This window comes from Charadrius vociferus, unplaced genomic scaffold (genome assembly GCF_000708025.1).
Source record: "Charadrius vociferus isolate BGI_N301 unplaced genomic scaffold, ASM70802v2 scaffold134, whole genome shotgun sequence".
In the NCBI taxonomy this organism is placed as follows: Eukaryota; Metazoa; Chordata; class Aves; order Charadriiformes; family Charadriidae; genus Charadrius; species Charadrius vociferus.
The window spans coordinates 28252-41876 of record NW_009648333.1 but is presented as its reverse complement, the minus strand read 5'-3'; the positions used below and the strand labels follow the sequence as shown (position 1 = coordinate 41876).

Genomic DNA, 13625 nt, shown 5'->3' with positions numbered 1-13625 from the left:
TTGACCTACGTGATGATCTCCACATTTTAGTGGAAATAATTTTTGTAACCCAAGAGTTATTAACATTCATTGCAGAGTATAGTGTTATTAAACAACCATCCAGATCAATTTTGTAATTAGAGAGTGTTGAAAACCGAGGTTGTTTACTAACATAACTTACAATGGAAACCGGTGTGATGTTTTAACATAGCACATAGACATAGAAATGCAGTCTACACAGTTTTATAGCCCTCAGATGTTGTAAATTTTTTGAAGTAAAATGCTATCTTTGGATTCTAGATACATAAAGCTTCACATTAAGGCTAAGCAGTTTCACAGTAACATTAAAAAAATGCTGAATTCTTTGGCACCAAAAAGACTTTGATTAAAAAATATTCAAAATGGTTGAAAGTGAAGCAGGTTAGAAGTGTAAAACTACTGTATTTTTATACAATCATTTCTGTGACATTTCAATTATTTTTTTCTTGGGTGAAAACTTCTAGCAGTATATCTTCCTGGTTTCTTATCTGTCTTCCCTGTGAGGGACCGTTAGTTGATTTTAACTATCAATGTTAACTAAAAGTATTTTTGCAAAATTACACTAATGTATTTTTCTTCTTTTCAGTTACTGTTTGAAATAGTGAGTTTACAAAATATTAAATTTTCCCGTTACATTCATAGCACTGTGATAAAACAAAAAAGCTGAGTCACCCATTCCATAAAATACTAAAATAAAGCAGCATACACAATGGTGATTAATCTTCAAGCAGTAAACATTACACTAAAACCTGTGAAATGTTATTCATTATCTTTATGACTGTTCTTATAGATGCAATCTATAAAAACTTCCATCTTCGATAGTAATTGGTTCCTCAGAATTCTATTAAAATGCCATTATTGCAAGCAGTGCTGCCTAAAACATGTTCTATAGATTTGCCACCACTGCTGAGCCAACTGGTGAAATTATTAGCATTCTAAGTGATGAAGGCCACTGAGTATTGATAGAGTTCAATATTTAACAGTATTTAATGTTTACTAAATCTGATCAAGTTATGAGCATAGGAAAAAAATTTGAAATTTGAACACATAAGAGATATTAAGTACTTCTGCTAAAATTGCTGTTACGGGTTTACAGTACAAAGTTTACCCAGCTTCCACAAACTGTTCACGTCCCACCACTAAGCATCCGTGCATTTACAGTGCTGCAGGTTTGTCAGGGATGATCACAGGGTCACTATCTATGAACATTTCTTCCATTGCAAGAATACCAGAAAGGAAAAAGACTATGTAATTTAAATCTTAGGGAATGTTTTCAGTCAACGAGTCTCTTAAAGAACAAAGCATCTCCAAGCTGTAACCCTTCTATACAAAGAGTTACCCTCTTTCAACTCTTCAAGTAACACCAGGTGTGTGTTGAAAAAATACCAAACTATTAAAATGTTGCGCAGAGAACTGTAAACTGGAAAAGTTAAGTAAAACATATTTAGACAAGCAAGAAATACTTTGCAAGAAAGAAAAGAATGATGTTTTTAAGAAGTGATTATTTTAGGGACTTGGTATTTTACCCCATATGCCTTGCATTATTTTGCATAGAAGGTTTTCACTGTTGTAATTAAGCTGGCATAGATTTAACATCAGCTATATTTTCTGGCAGTTTGGGGAAGCTGAATCATTTTTACAAACTTTTCCTTCTGTGATTTTAATTGCTGTATTTCTATCTGAACTGCAGATAAAGTTGTGACAGAAAAACTGGTGCCACAAATTATCTCTGTTGGGAAGAAAAAGGGTGAAAAAGTTGAGAAGAATGCTAGAACAATGAAAAGGAGAGTATCTGCTGTCAATCAGACACTCTGGTGGAAAACAGTTTTGCTTCACTACCAACAAAGTGTGGTTGAAACCCTGTTTGTTTGGAGAAAGTCACACTCAGATCTGTCTTCTAGTTCTGAAGGTAAGCTTCCTGCATCTTTTAGCATAGCAAAGCTTCAGTTTCTAGCTCCCTGGGATGCAGCAATCACCATTAGGTTGATATGAACCACTGCTTTCAAATTTTTAAGTCACTTTCTCTTTCTTTGCCAGGGAAGCGGACAGTACCCCTTGGGGGATGTGGGATGGGAGAGTAAGGAAGACTTCAAAGTCTCTCTTTGTAAATAGGGAGTATTAACAGTAGCAAACAAACAAATAAAAAAAAAAGCCCAACCTTTTTGGTTTTCTAAATGCCAGCAACTGCAGGAAGCAGGAGCGTACTTCATAGCCTGCAAGAGCAGTCTTTTCTCACCTGTCCTAAGACTTACGTGAAGTACTCTGGTGGAACAATGGAAAATTAGGTATCATTGGTCTGTTTACCTAAAATATTTAAGCTGATACATTTTCCTTGGATTTCTACTGTGGGAATTAACAGTGTATGCAGGAGTTTGGCCTGACTAGGACTGAAAAAAAACCCAATAAATTCCCACTTTCCTGTAAATTCTTTTCTTCATCATCCCTGTGCAGAATGGTATCTCAGTAGATCACTATAAAGATGCAGGATTGCATTTCAACATATATTGCTTTAAAGCCTCCATCTCACTCTTTTTTATGTTTGATATCATCACTGTCCCTCTTCGGGCCTTACAAAGCGATTCATTTACCTTTGCTTGCTGTTCCCCCATAATAAAACCCAGAGCACTGAACCCACAAAGAAACTGGAAGATAAACCAAAGGAACTTCTAGTATTTTTGAGTCATACCCATGTGGCTCACACAATTAAATCAAGAAATCCAGAAGAAGAAAGAATTGCCATGCTTTTCCTCTTGACAATCTATCAAGAAAACATACTGGCCAAATATGTCACAAGCACACCTATCACCACTCAGAAGACTGCTGCTTCCACAAGGGGACATTATCAAGCACTAATCTGATAGAATTTGCTAAATTCTGTTATACTGCCACAGTGAAACATCTTCTTTGTTGTACAGGTGAACAGATTTTGAAGCAATTCACCAAGTCTTTTATAAACTACATAGCACTATAAATTTAACACTAAAATTTAGCCAGCCTCTTGGAAAAACAGAAACAGGTGAAGAACCCGCTCATCTACTTACACTATTTGTCAAATTGGTATCTTGTAAAAGGACGAATAGGATTTAATCCAAATAGCAGCTAATACCTGAAAAAACATTCTCACCACATTCAATTTGTATTCCCGTACACTACTTAAGACCTCAACTCCTCATGTAGCACATAGCTATCTTTACAAACGTGTGAAACAAGTAGTTTTGGGACTGATGGAAGGGCAGAGAAAACCAGTTTATTTAAATTCAAAGAAAGACGGTAACACATTAAAGCAACTACTTTCACTAAATGGTCACTGGTATTTGTCCAAATGTTTAAAAAGTTCTCACAGAAAGTATCTGGGTAGGACTCAGATGACTTTGTCACTAGTTCATTAAGAACTATCATAAAATGTGTTCAATAACTCAATTCAATAAATAGCACGAGCTGTTGGTAATGTGATGAAACACTGTGGGTGCGAGCCATAGTTACCCGAGAAGTATAGTTAATCCTTTCAGCCACACACCCTGAAATACAGTGGTGTCAGAACCATAATTTGTTTCCTTCTCCCACCCCAACTAATGGGATTTTTTAAAGATAGACTTTGTACCTACAGACAGTATATGTTCAGGTCAAATAATGAATAATTCCTAAGGGGCTTCATTTAGTTTTGCCTCTAATGATACTATGAGAAATACAAATAAATCTTGATTTAAGAATTCTGAGTTACGTCAGCCCACGGTGAACTGACTGCTATGCTCAGCACCTCCAAAACATCAACTAACAGTTTCTCTTTCCTTCCACCTTCTCAAAAGCTCAAGAAAACTAACACACTCAGTGGCTGCCAGCCTTTCCTATGTTCTCTCCATACCACAATTCCTCCTTTTAGAGGTGTCTTCAGAGCAGTTTCTGCTAGGGAGCTGTGGCAGCAGGGCTCCAAGGAAGCTGCAAGACCAAGAAGAGCTGGGGAAGCCAGGACCTCCAGGGCTTGGCGCTAAACAGCCTCTGTACACACAGAGGCTGAAACACCCACACTCCTCAGCCCCAGGGAAACCAGAGTAATCTCCATGAGGGGAACCTCACTCAAAAATTGTCCTTTCCTCTGGACTTTCTGCTTTTCCTTTCCTGCCTTTTTTTTTTTTTTTTCATGCAAGAATGAAAGACAAAGCATACAGATTTGGTAAAACGCTCTGAATGGTCTCTAACAGCTGGTCAGAGTGATGACACCGAGTTATATGAACACCCAACATGACTCCAAAGGTCCAATGCCTGGAAGGTACCACAGGCCTGCAAGGAGCACGTGGTATAGAATAAGCAACGTTTGGAATTACAGTCTTGAAATGCACTTGTCTCCAAAATGGTCCCTTGTTCTTCCCACTGCAGTTTTTCCTTCATCTGCCGATCTGGGGAAGACGGCTCACCCCTCTCCTGGTCAGCCTGCCCAGGGACCGACCCTGTCCATTTTGCAGAAGCACACAGTTCTCTGGGGCAGGACCTCGTGTCTCTCGTGCATCTTCCCAAGCCACTGCAGAACCTTCCTTGGGAGATGAAGGCAGATGTATACAAGACAGCCCGCAGTGTCTCTATAGTGATTTTCTGTTATTCATATAATGACACTTTTATTGTAAAAGTGGCCCATTTCCTGCCTTTGATGGACACCATTAGATATCCTTAGATAATTGTAGGTAATCACCACTTATCTTAATATGGTTATGCAATAACTGTGATTGAAGTGACAGTCAGACTGGCCAACACTTAGGTTCCTTCTTGACCCAAATATTGGAATTTTTCATACATACACCCTCAATGATAGATCAGTCATTTTTTCTATCGTTGCTCTTAAGTAAATAAACCCCATGAAAGTCAAACTGTAATTTCAAATTGCAAGTAAACTTAACTCCAAGAAGTTTTATTAATAGCACTGTGGAAATCAGACTGCTTACAGGTGCCTTTAAATTGATGACAATAATTCTACATTTTAAATAAAACAGGAGGCAAACTTTTCACTGAAAGCCGCCATTCAGAGCATGAGTTTAACACACTCTAATTTATGCACACTGACTTCACCCTTAATTGATCAGCCTTTCACAGGGTGCGGTTTCATGTCACACCTAATCAGACCTGATTGCAGGCTACTGCTGAAAGGGGAGGTCCTGTCCCCTCCTCCTCCCTCCTCCCCTTGCTCTAGCATTGAGCAGCTGCAGAAGGAGTCACATCAGCTTCCTGATCCGACAAAAAAATACAGATATTTTTGGTTGGTCAGCAATCCAGACCATTCAATGAGCTGATCCAAAGGATCCAAATCATTCTGCGCCCACACAATTGCTTCATGTCATACACAGGAGACACAAAGCTGGAATGGAGGGAGAAACGCCTGAACCATGCCCTTCAGCAGCAGCCTGCAGCTGAATTGGGAAAGTATACATTAAACCGCTTCCTAAGGCCGTATGTCCCTGGCAGCCGAAATCACCACAATTCCCATTGACCCCCTCACAGCTACACTTCCTGCCGCTCTTGCTTATCAGACTCTTCTCTGAGATGACCCTATACACCTAGTTCATGGAAAATTAACCCAATCAAAACCAAAAGTCTTCCCTTCCCCTTTTTTGCCCATTCCTCCTCCTCCTCTGCCCTGGTTCACATCTGTTCACACGGTAAGGTCATGCACCCACCTTACCCAGCAAAAAGCCATTACTTTTGTTGTCAGGATTAATTTTCTGCTGTTTGGAGCACAGAGTTAGCCCCAGGCACAGGTTTTCAAGACCAACAGAGAAATAGAAAAGGCGACAGTGAGCAGCTGTTCATTTAGTTCAATGGTTCGAAAACCTTGTAACCACAGGCTCTTGCCAGTTCTCTGTGAAGTGTGCAACTTAATTTCAACCCACCTCCATCAGCTGCATGAACTGCAGAGATCATATCTGCACTGCAGTGGCTGAGGAGTACTTGGATGTTCTCTCCTCTGCTCTGGGCACAGGAGCACCAGCAGAGGTAAGGGGGCAGGTCGTTTAGGGGTGATAAATTCACACGCTACAGAAGAAGTTTTCCTAGAACGTAAATCTGATGGCCCTAAAAACAAAATATAACTTCACAGCCTTTCCTAGGCTAGTCCAAAGCTTAGAGAAAACTTGGTATGAATTTAAACGTGGCAAAAACTGTAAGAGTCATCACAAAGGCTAAAATATTTTAAAAGTCTTACCACTGAAACAGGTTCCATGGCTTCTTGCTTGATAGGGACCGGGTCAAACATTAGCATCTTTTTTATTCACCTGTTCTGATGCCTCTGATGTCCTGGCCTGCATGGGAAAGACAAGGTGTTAGAAAGCTGCAGGAAACGTTCTGATCAACTTTTTGCACTCTAAAGAACTTATTATTTTATCAGATTAATGTGAATATTTATCCATCTCTAACACAGCTTCTTAAATATTTGACTGGGCTTCATTTAAATATTTCAGTTATTGTAAATTTATTCTTTCCCAAACAAAGAGACATCTGCTCACTTTGTTGCAAGTTAATTTGAATTTTTATTGTGTATGTCAGCATGCCAAGATCACAGAGTTGTCACTTTCATTAGCTGTCACTAGTGTGTAAATATATCAGTATAGACTATGAGTTTCCTCATCAACGTTATAACTTCAGAATAATCTTGTTTAACTGATAATACAGTGAACTGATTCTGGAGAGGATATCTCTTGTCCTGACATAAAAGTTGAAACTTTCACATACATCGACATTGAAATCAATGCAAAAGAAAGATTAAAATCCAGGACTAATTTGGAAAGGTACATTCAACATGCTGCAATGACTTAACATAAAAAATACATCAGTTATTTCCCTGAGGTAACAGATTTAGTGACAATCAACAACAATTTGTGCTAACTTTGCAAAAGAAAAGCACTTCCAAAAATCTGGTTGTATTCCATGCAGCTTTAGTTGCTCTTTCTACAAAGTGTTCAACTTCACTTGTCCAATTCTAGCTTGTCTCAAACTGCCTGAAATAAAAGTATTTAGCATAAAGCATGTCATAACTTAACTATCATTTGCCACGGTCAACTGGGAAAGATGCTGTGAAGGAAAGGAGGAGATATCTCTTCCGGGGTAAGCCATAAAGGTACAGAATGAAAAGCAAAAGAAGCAAAGGAAAGTTGTTCTCAATGACATTTAGATGTTGGCAAACTTTTATAAATCACTTCAGGTTACACATTATATAAGTGATGTTAAAGAATCAAGTTCTGACCATACACTGTAGAGTGCACAGCCCTGCCTGGAAATGGTAATACCTCTATTAAGATGTGAGGACAAAAAAAACCCCAAACCAACAAAAAAACCCCACAAATTCAATTTCGACCAGTAGATGGCACTGGAAATAAACGAATACAGCCACACTACACCATCCAGAGAATTTCACCCTGAGGAAGTAGGCTAAAGGCTCAACAACAGATTTGTAGTTGGGGCTGGAAAATTCTCCCAGAAATTTAAATGAAAATTTTAAGATGTACCAGCTCAAATTAAAACAATTCTAATAAGCTTACACTAATGAACAGTCCTGCAATTAACTATCACGTGTGTTTATAGATAAAAATTTGTTAAGAGCTTCCAGAGAAAGTGGCATGAGTTGTTACAAGTCTATCATTAATTATTCAGGTCTATGAATAAAGTTCAAAAGCTTACGGAAATGTATTACAACAGTGTAAATTTTGCATAATGGAAACAAGCAAGTATCAAAAGTAAATTAAAGTAACTTCATAATTCTTCTTACATAAGTGAACGGCCTGACAACACTAGATCGCAAAAAAAAAGTGAAACAAATAGAGCAGCTCAATGTAATTTCCAGTTTAAACTTAACATGTAGTTTTATTTTAGAAGCAGTTGTTTAAAATGACACTATTTGCTGAAAGTTGTGATAATTCTGTAAATGTTTTAACTATGTCTGTGAGAAGGTTATTAACTATACTATTTTTCTTTGAATGGTTATCTTTTTCAGGTTTTAATACTTCACATAGCTAGAACTTATGTTTCAGAAGACTGTCTTCCCAGAAATATATCCACATATCTATGCATTAAATATATATATGTACCTATGCACCACTCACACAGGTTCCCACACATATATATGCATTGTGAAAAGAGGAAAAAAAAATACTTTTAGACACAAAAACCATCTACAGTAAAATGTAGCATCTCAGACCTCATATATAAGAATTTGGAACTACTTGCTTTCAGGTTACCAGAAACTTTCAATGTTTAATTTATATGTGCATAGATAACGTGACACACCAATTTGTACTTTACTGAAGGAAGGAAGGAAAGAGAAGGAAGGGAGGAACGAGAATAGAGAAAGAGAGCAAGAGGAGAGGGGGAGAGAGAAAGACAAGGACAGAGTTTGTTCTAAGGAGGCAGTCACGCTCTGAGGCTACTCTTTTTGTCATTTTTGTTGTTCTAAAATTGGAATATATTCAGTTTACTAGTTACTCCTTTTCATATTTTACTTTAAAAAAGTTTGTGAAAGACTCTTGATACACATTTCACTTGTCATGCTATACATTTGAGCGTTTCCTGAGAGGGCTCTAAACTACTGTGCAGACTGACACAGACAACAGAAAGTGTAATTCCCTGAATAGAAGTGTAAAGTAATTCCTTATCTTTCTCGGGTGTAGTCATCTAAGAACAACAGAGGAAAACGTTACTTTTATTGCTGCATCATAGTACAGAAATCGAGCACTTCTTTATCACATGTTACTGTTAAGTGGTAGGCTTCTTTCCCTCATTTGATAGTGACTGGAAACCAATTTTCAAGAAAATTAATTAATATACAACGCTTGGTCCTGTCGGTCTAGATCAGAGGGTCAGATTCTTATTTGGTGGAAACTGACAAAGCTGCTACAGACTCAATATAAACCAGCTTTGGGCCTGGCATTTAAAATTTAGCAGAAGAACACTTTCCTAAGGCTGCAAGTAAACTCACAAAATAATTCTCTTTGTATTTAAAAGTAATGCTTCACATTGACTGCTTGAACCACATTCACAAACAAAACGCATGCAACGCACACAATTAAAGCACGCTACTTCTAGTAGGAAGTCAGTAGTTTTTCCTGGTTTATTAGTAAATCATGCCTACTAAGTCAAAAACTCCCAATCTTTCTCTCCTAAACATTTGAGAAGGGGGCAATAGGGAAGGTAAACAGCCTTATCTGTTTCTATTACAGAGGAATGAAAAAACAGTTGGGTTCTACTTTACACACTGATTTCATAATGTACTTGTTTGAAAGCCCACAAATTGTTTAGTAAATACAACTAATTTCTGGAAAATCAAAATACCGCCTCTCATTCCTGAGGTACCCTAGAAAAAAGAGTGAGGAGACAACAATATATTCATATTAAGCGTATTAAAAAATAAGGGCCTTTGTCTTTCACGTTACTAGATAAACTATTTTGCATTAAAGGTTTTTTTTCATGTGGGTTAAAAGACTTTAAAACGCATGGAATCTGAAACGAAATAATTAACTACAATCCGGTAGGCAAACATTCCACCCTCTCCTTTTTTTTTTTGCTCTCCCTCTCTTTTTCTGCTAACAAGCCACCCGGTTTTACTTTCTTGCCTCCTCCCATTCACTCCACCCTGTGGATCTCTGCCAAGTCAGTCCAACTTGTCCAAACAGGACATGGCTTTTGATAAGATTTTGCTCACACCCTGCACTTCAGAAAGACAAATGAAGCAATTGGGTTTTGTATGCAAATAAGGACAGGTGCAAGGTAAAGTCCAGGCAAAGTCCCTCGGTATTTTCCTATCTGAAGTCCAGTGAAGACAGCAAGCCAGAAAAAACACAAACTCTGCCCTTATGATCCAATATGCAGCGAAGTATCCCTTCCAGAAGGGATGTTCATCATCGGTAGAGCTCATCGCCTTGTCAGGATTGAAGACTTCTCGATATTAACTTCCTGACAGGTATGGTTTACTGTTTCAGAGACATAATTAAGAGCAAATGAAAGCTTAAAGGTACTTAACGTGTATTCTGACAATAAGGACTTGTACAGATTATTTACCCTGGATGAAACGAGCAAAGCAGTTAAAGAATACACCCAGATTACACATCTGCACTGCAGAGCAGCTGGAGAAGAGCAACCGCATTACAGCTACCCCTGGCAGCTCCGTACATCTACCTTCAAGGTCCACCAACTCTGCAGACCTGTTATGAAAGGAAAGGGTGGGGTGGAGGGCCAGTTTTGAATGTGCACATCCAACAACTACAAAGCCTCCCTCTAACACAGAGCCTTTGCTCTCATTAAATACCTGGAGGAGCAATCGGTGACCTGACTCTCGTTGCAGACAGGGGGGTGGTGACCATGAATTCTGCCTCTCTTCACCCTGCATGAAAACATGCGAGGGGTTCGCGTTCTCAATCTCTGTGCCTGGGGGAAGCAAGGAATGCTGCCCCATGGTACAGTGAGGCTTTGTCTAGAAGCTTCAAGGTATGATTGTTATTGTTGCTATAATTAGAGAATAATGTAATGATATCTGCTAGATTAGCACTGCATGAGTGCCCTCAGCAAAGACGCTGCCGCTCTTGCAGCACTGTTGGTACCCAGCAGCCAACGTTAAGTCATGCGGCCAAAGCTCTTCAGTCCAAGCCCTTTGGGACTTAGGCTGTCGCTCTGAAACTGTGACTTCTGTGAGCCTCAAGTCAAACTTCCCCTGATACTAAGGAGAAGTGATAAGATCAGAAGACTCTCCACTGATGAAATCCAAAGGGTGGGGATGTTTTCTGAACCTGTGTGAGAGGTCTTCTTCAGTGGAACCTTGAAACAACAGAGCTTGACAGAGGAAAAGCAGTTTCTGAGAGCAGGATTCCCTGGAAAGGGTAGAAAAAGAGTTTTCCAGGGCTAGTAACAAGATGCGTTTGCACTTACTGTACCAGTAGCTCATGGAGACCTGAGTCAGCAAAAAAGTGTTTGTAAAGTTCCATTAACTTTAATGGGAAGTAAGCAAGCACATAGCTGCACTGGACCCCAAAATAGCAGCAGGCAAAGAAACTCTCCAGCTCAGCACAGCCGACAGACTCAGTCAAAGCGAGCAAGAGCAGGGGAAGGAGCAAAGGCCCAGAAACGGTACTGGGGGAAGGGACCGGAGCAGCCAGCACAAGAAGAACAGCAGGGGGGAAAAATCAAGAAGAACTAAAGCACGAAGAAAACGTTTCACTGATGGGCAGCCTTCTGTGTTTGTTTATTCACTGGATTTCCACTGGGAAACAGTAGTAACTGTTGAAAAAGTTAGGGTATTGTGTAAAAAGAAAATAGTACCCGGGCAAAAATTTTCTGCTGAAAGTTTTACTTGATAGGCATGAAGAAAAAGACTATTTCGATAGGATTCTGTTATTTAGTATTTCAGACTTTTTGCTTTTTATGGACTTGAAAATCTTTTACCTTCCTCCTTTCAGAACTGCAAACAGGCTGAAAAATCTGTTTTTTTGCACAACTTGTGCATCCTAACCCTGCTGACGTCACTTTGTTTGACCTAGAACTGCTTTGACATAATCACTTATCAGCTGTGTAGCAGACTAATCAGTATTTCCATTAAATTTACGATAATACCATTGCAGGCTCTTTGAAGCCACATGCCTGGAAATGGCTTTCTTGTATGGAAAAACTTTGGGCAGAGAAGTTCTTGCAGTGGTCATTACGGAAACACCTTCTCTACCAAGGAAAAACGGAGCCCACGTAAACCCTGTTCAACCTTCAGTTCTACATTTACTGAACCTGAGGGGGAGAGAGGAAAGCTCTTGGGGCACCTCCATTAGACAATACTCTCCCTTATCGGGGCAGACTGCTGTCTGGTTTCCTGTCTCAAGCTACTTCTTAGAAGGAGAAACAGTCTAGTAAGGATAAAAGATCAGACTTTTGAAAACAAGTGAAGTATGTGGAACGGCATGATAATCTTTTCCTTCCAAACGAACTTTATTTTTTTGTTGTGTTTTTCTTAAGAGGTTAATTTTGGAGATAATTTAAAAGGAGAAATATAAATCCTATCTTTTCATGACGAGGGAAGAATGACAGAAAATACTGTTCTCTTACGTAAAGGGTTCTGCTATTTCATGAGATAGATGAAGCAGAGATTCAATATTTTTGATAGTATGGGGAAGAAGAAAAAAAATCTAATCCTGAAGAAAGGAATTGTACATTTATAGCCTAAATGATCAATTTGAATGAGGATTTGAATACAGGGCAAACATCTATGAACTTCTATGCACGTACGGAAGTGGGGGGGAAAAAAAAACAGGGAGCAGAGCTGGATAGTGAAGTGGGTACAAATGAGACAGTGATCAAAGCAGCTTAGACTTTTTAAAAGTGGAAAGTCTGTCATGCCTTCATGGATCAAGTTAGTTGTTGGTAACACACACTGACTGCATCATAGGCAGACCACGCGTTTATTTTATTTTTTTTTCCATTCTGACTTAGTTTACTATTAAAAACCTGTAGAGCTTTATCTTTCCATTTGGCTGATCTACACTTACACTTCCTTCCCCTGGGAGATATCGACTACAGCGACAAAGCCCTCAAAGGAAGTCTCGGCATCAAGTGAATGCTTAACAGGGAAGGGTTAAATCTCTCCTAAAACCAGCTCTGCCAAACTTCATATTCTGGATTGGAAGCAACTACTCTCGGAATGAAAACACAAAGCTTCAATGCTGACAGCATAAAAGGAACTCTAAAAGACCTCCTGTTAGCAGTGTTAATTAATATTAAAAAGTTGGTTTACAAAACTATTATAATTTTAAACTCAGTCCCTGATTTTGCAGAACTTCTGGCTACTAAAAGGTGTGAACCACAAAACTTACTGCATTTATTACACACCAGTTTCCAATATGAAATGCAGTTAAATACAACACTTTTCCTCTGTCATGGCAAAAAAGATTAAATATGTTTGAAATCCTGTGCAAATTAACAGTACCAGAATTAAGATACTTGATCAGGTTCTAATGGATAAACTCATCCATGGTATTTTAAAATTAACAGAAAAACAACTAAGTAAACCCAACTGAGAGTAAGAAATTAAAATAATAAAGAAACAACTTACCAAAACTGTGTGGCCAAATACCTCTTGTTATCTGGATTTCTGAACAGACAAAAAACAAAAACAATCCAATGTAAGGATATGCACATAGTTCAGTAAAAATTATTTTTCACATACAATTAGCCCCGAAAGAGGAAGTTTAAAGCATGTATTTTGGATACTTCTTAAAAGATACCTGCAATGATCACAAACAGCTAACTTTTAGCATCCAAAAAAGCAACAGCAGGAACACAAAGATGACTTAAAAACGAGTGAAATAAAAAAAAAAAGGGGGTAAAATGAAGGGGTGGAAGTACTTCTGTGTGTACAGAAACCATGCATATTCCAGCCCATAAGTGACAGAGAAGAATAAACAAACACTCCATCTTGCATTTTTATCCAGGGCCTGATTCAAAGCCCATTGAAGTTAATACAAGTCTTTCTCTTGATTTCAATGAACTTTGGCTTGGGTCCTTTAGCTCTTCTATCAGATCCAAAGCAACAGAAAGATTTATGTTCTTTTTCTGAATTTCCTCTCGATGTTTCTCTATGTCTGCCTGTAACGGGGGGG

At 38.6% G+C, this 13625-nt stretch overlaps 1 protein-coding gene across 1 annotated transcript in view; it reads right to left on the bottom strand.

Annotated features, from left to right (window-relative positions):
* The window catches only part of KLF3 (Kruppel-like factor 3 (basic)), a 21352-nt gene extending 8226 nt beyond the window's left edge, over nucleotides 1-13126 (bottom strand). The window contains exons 1-2 of the mRNA XM_009884934.1: nucleotides 13079-13126; nucleotides 6206-6302 (exon numbers count right to left, since the gene is read on the bottom strand). Coding sequence (XP_009883236.1) covers nucleotides 6206-6262 — 57 coding nt within the window. The 5' untranslated portion in view covers nucleotides 6263-6302; nucleotides 13079-13126. The remainder of the gene's footprint in view (nucleotides 1-6205; nucleotides 6303-13078) is intronic.
* Between the last annotated feature and the right edge of the window lie 499 nt (nucleotides 13127-13625).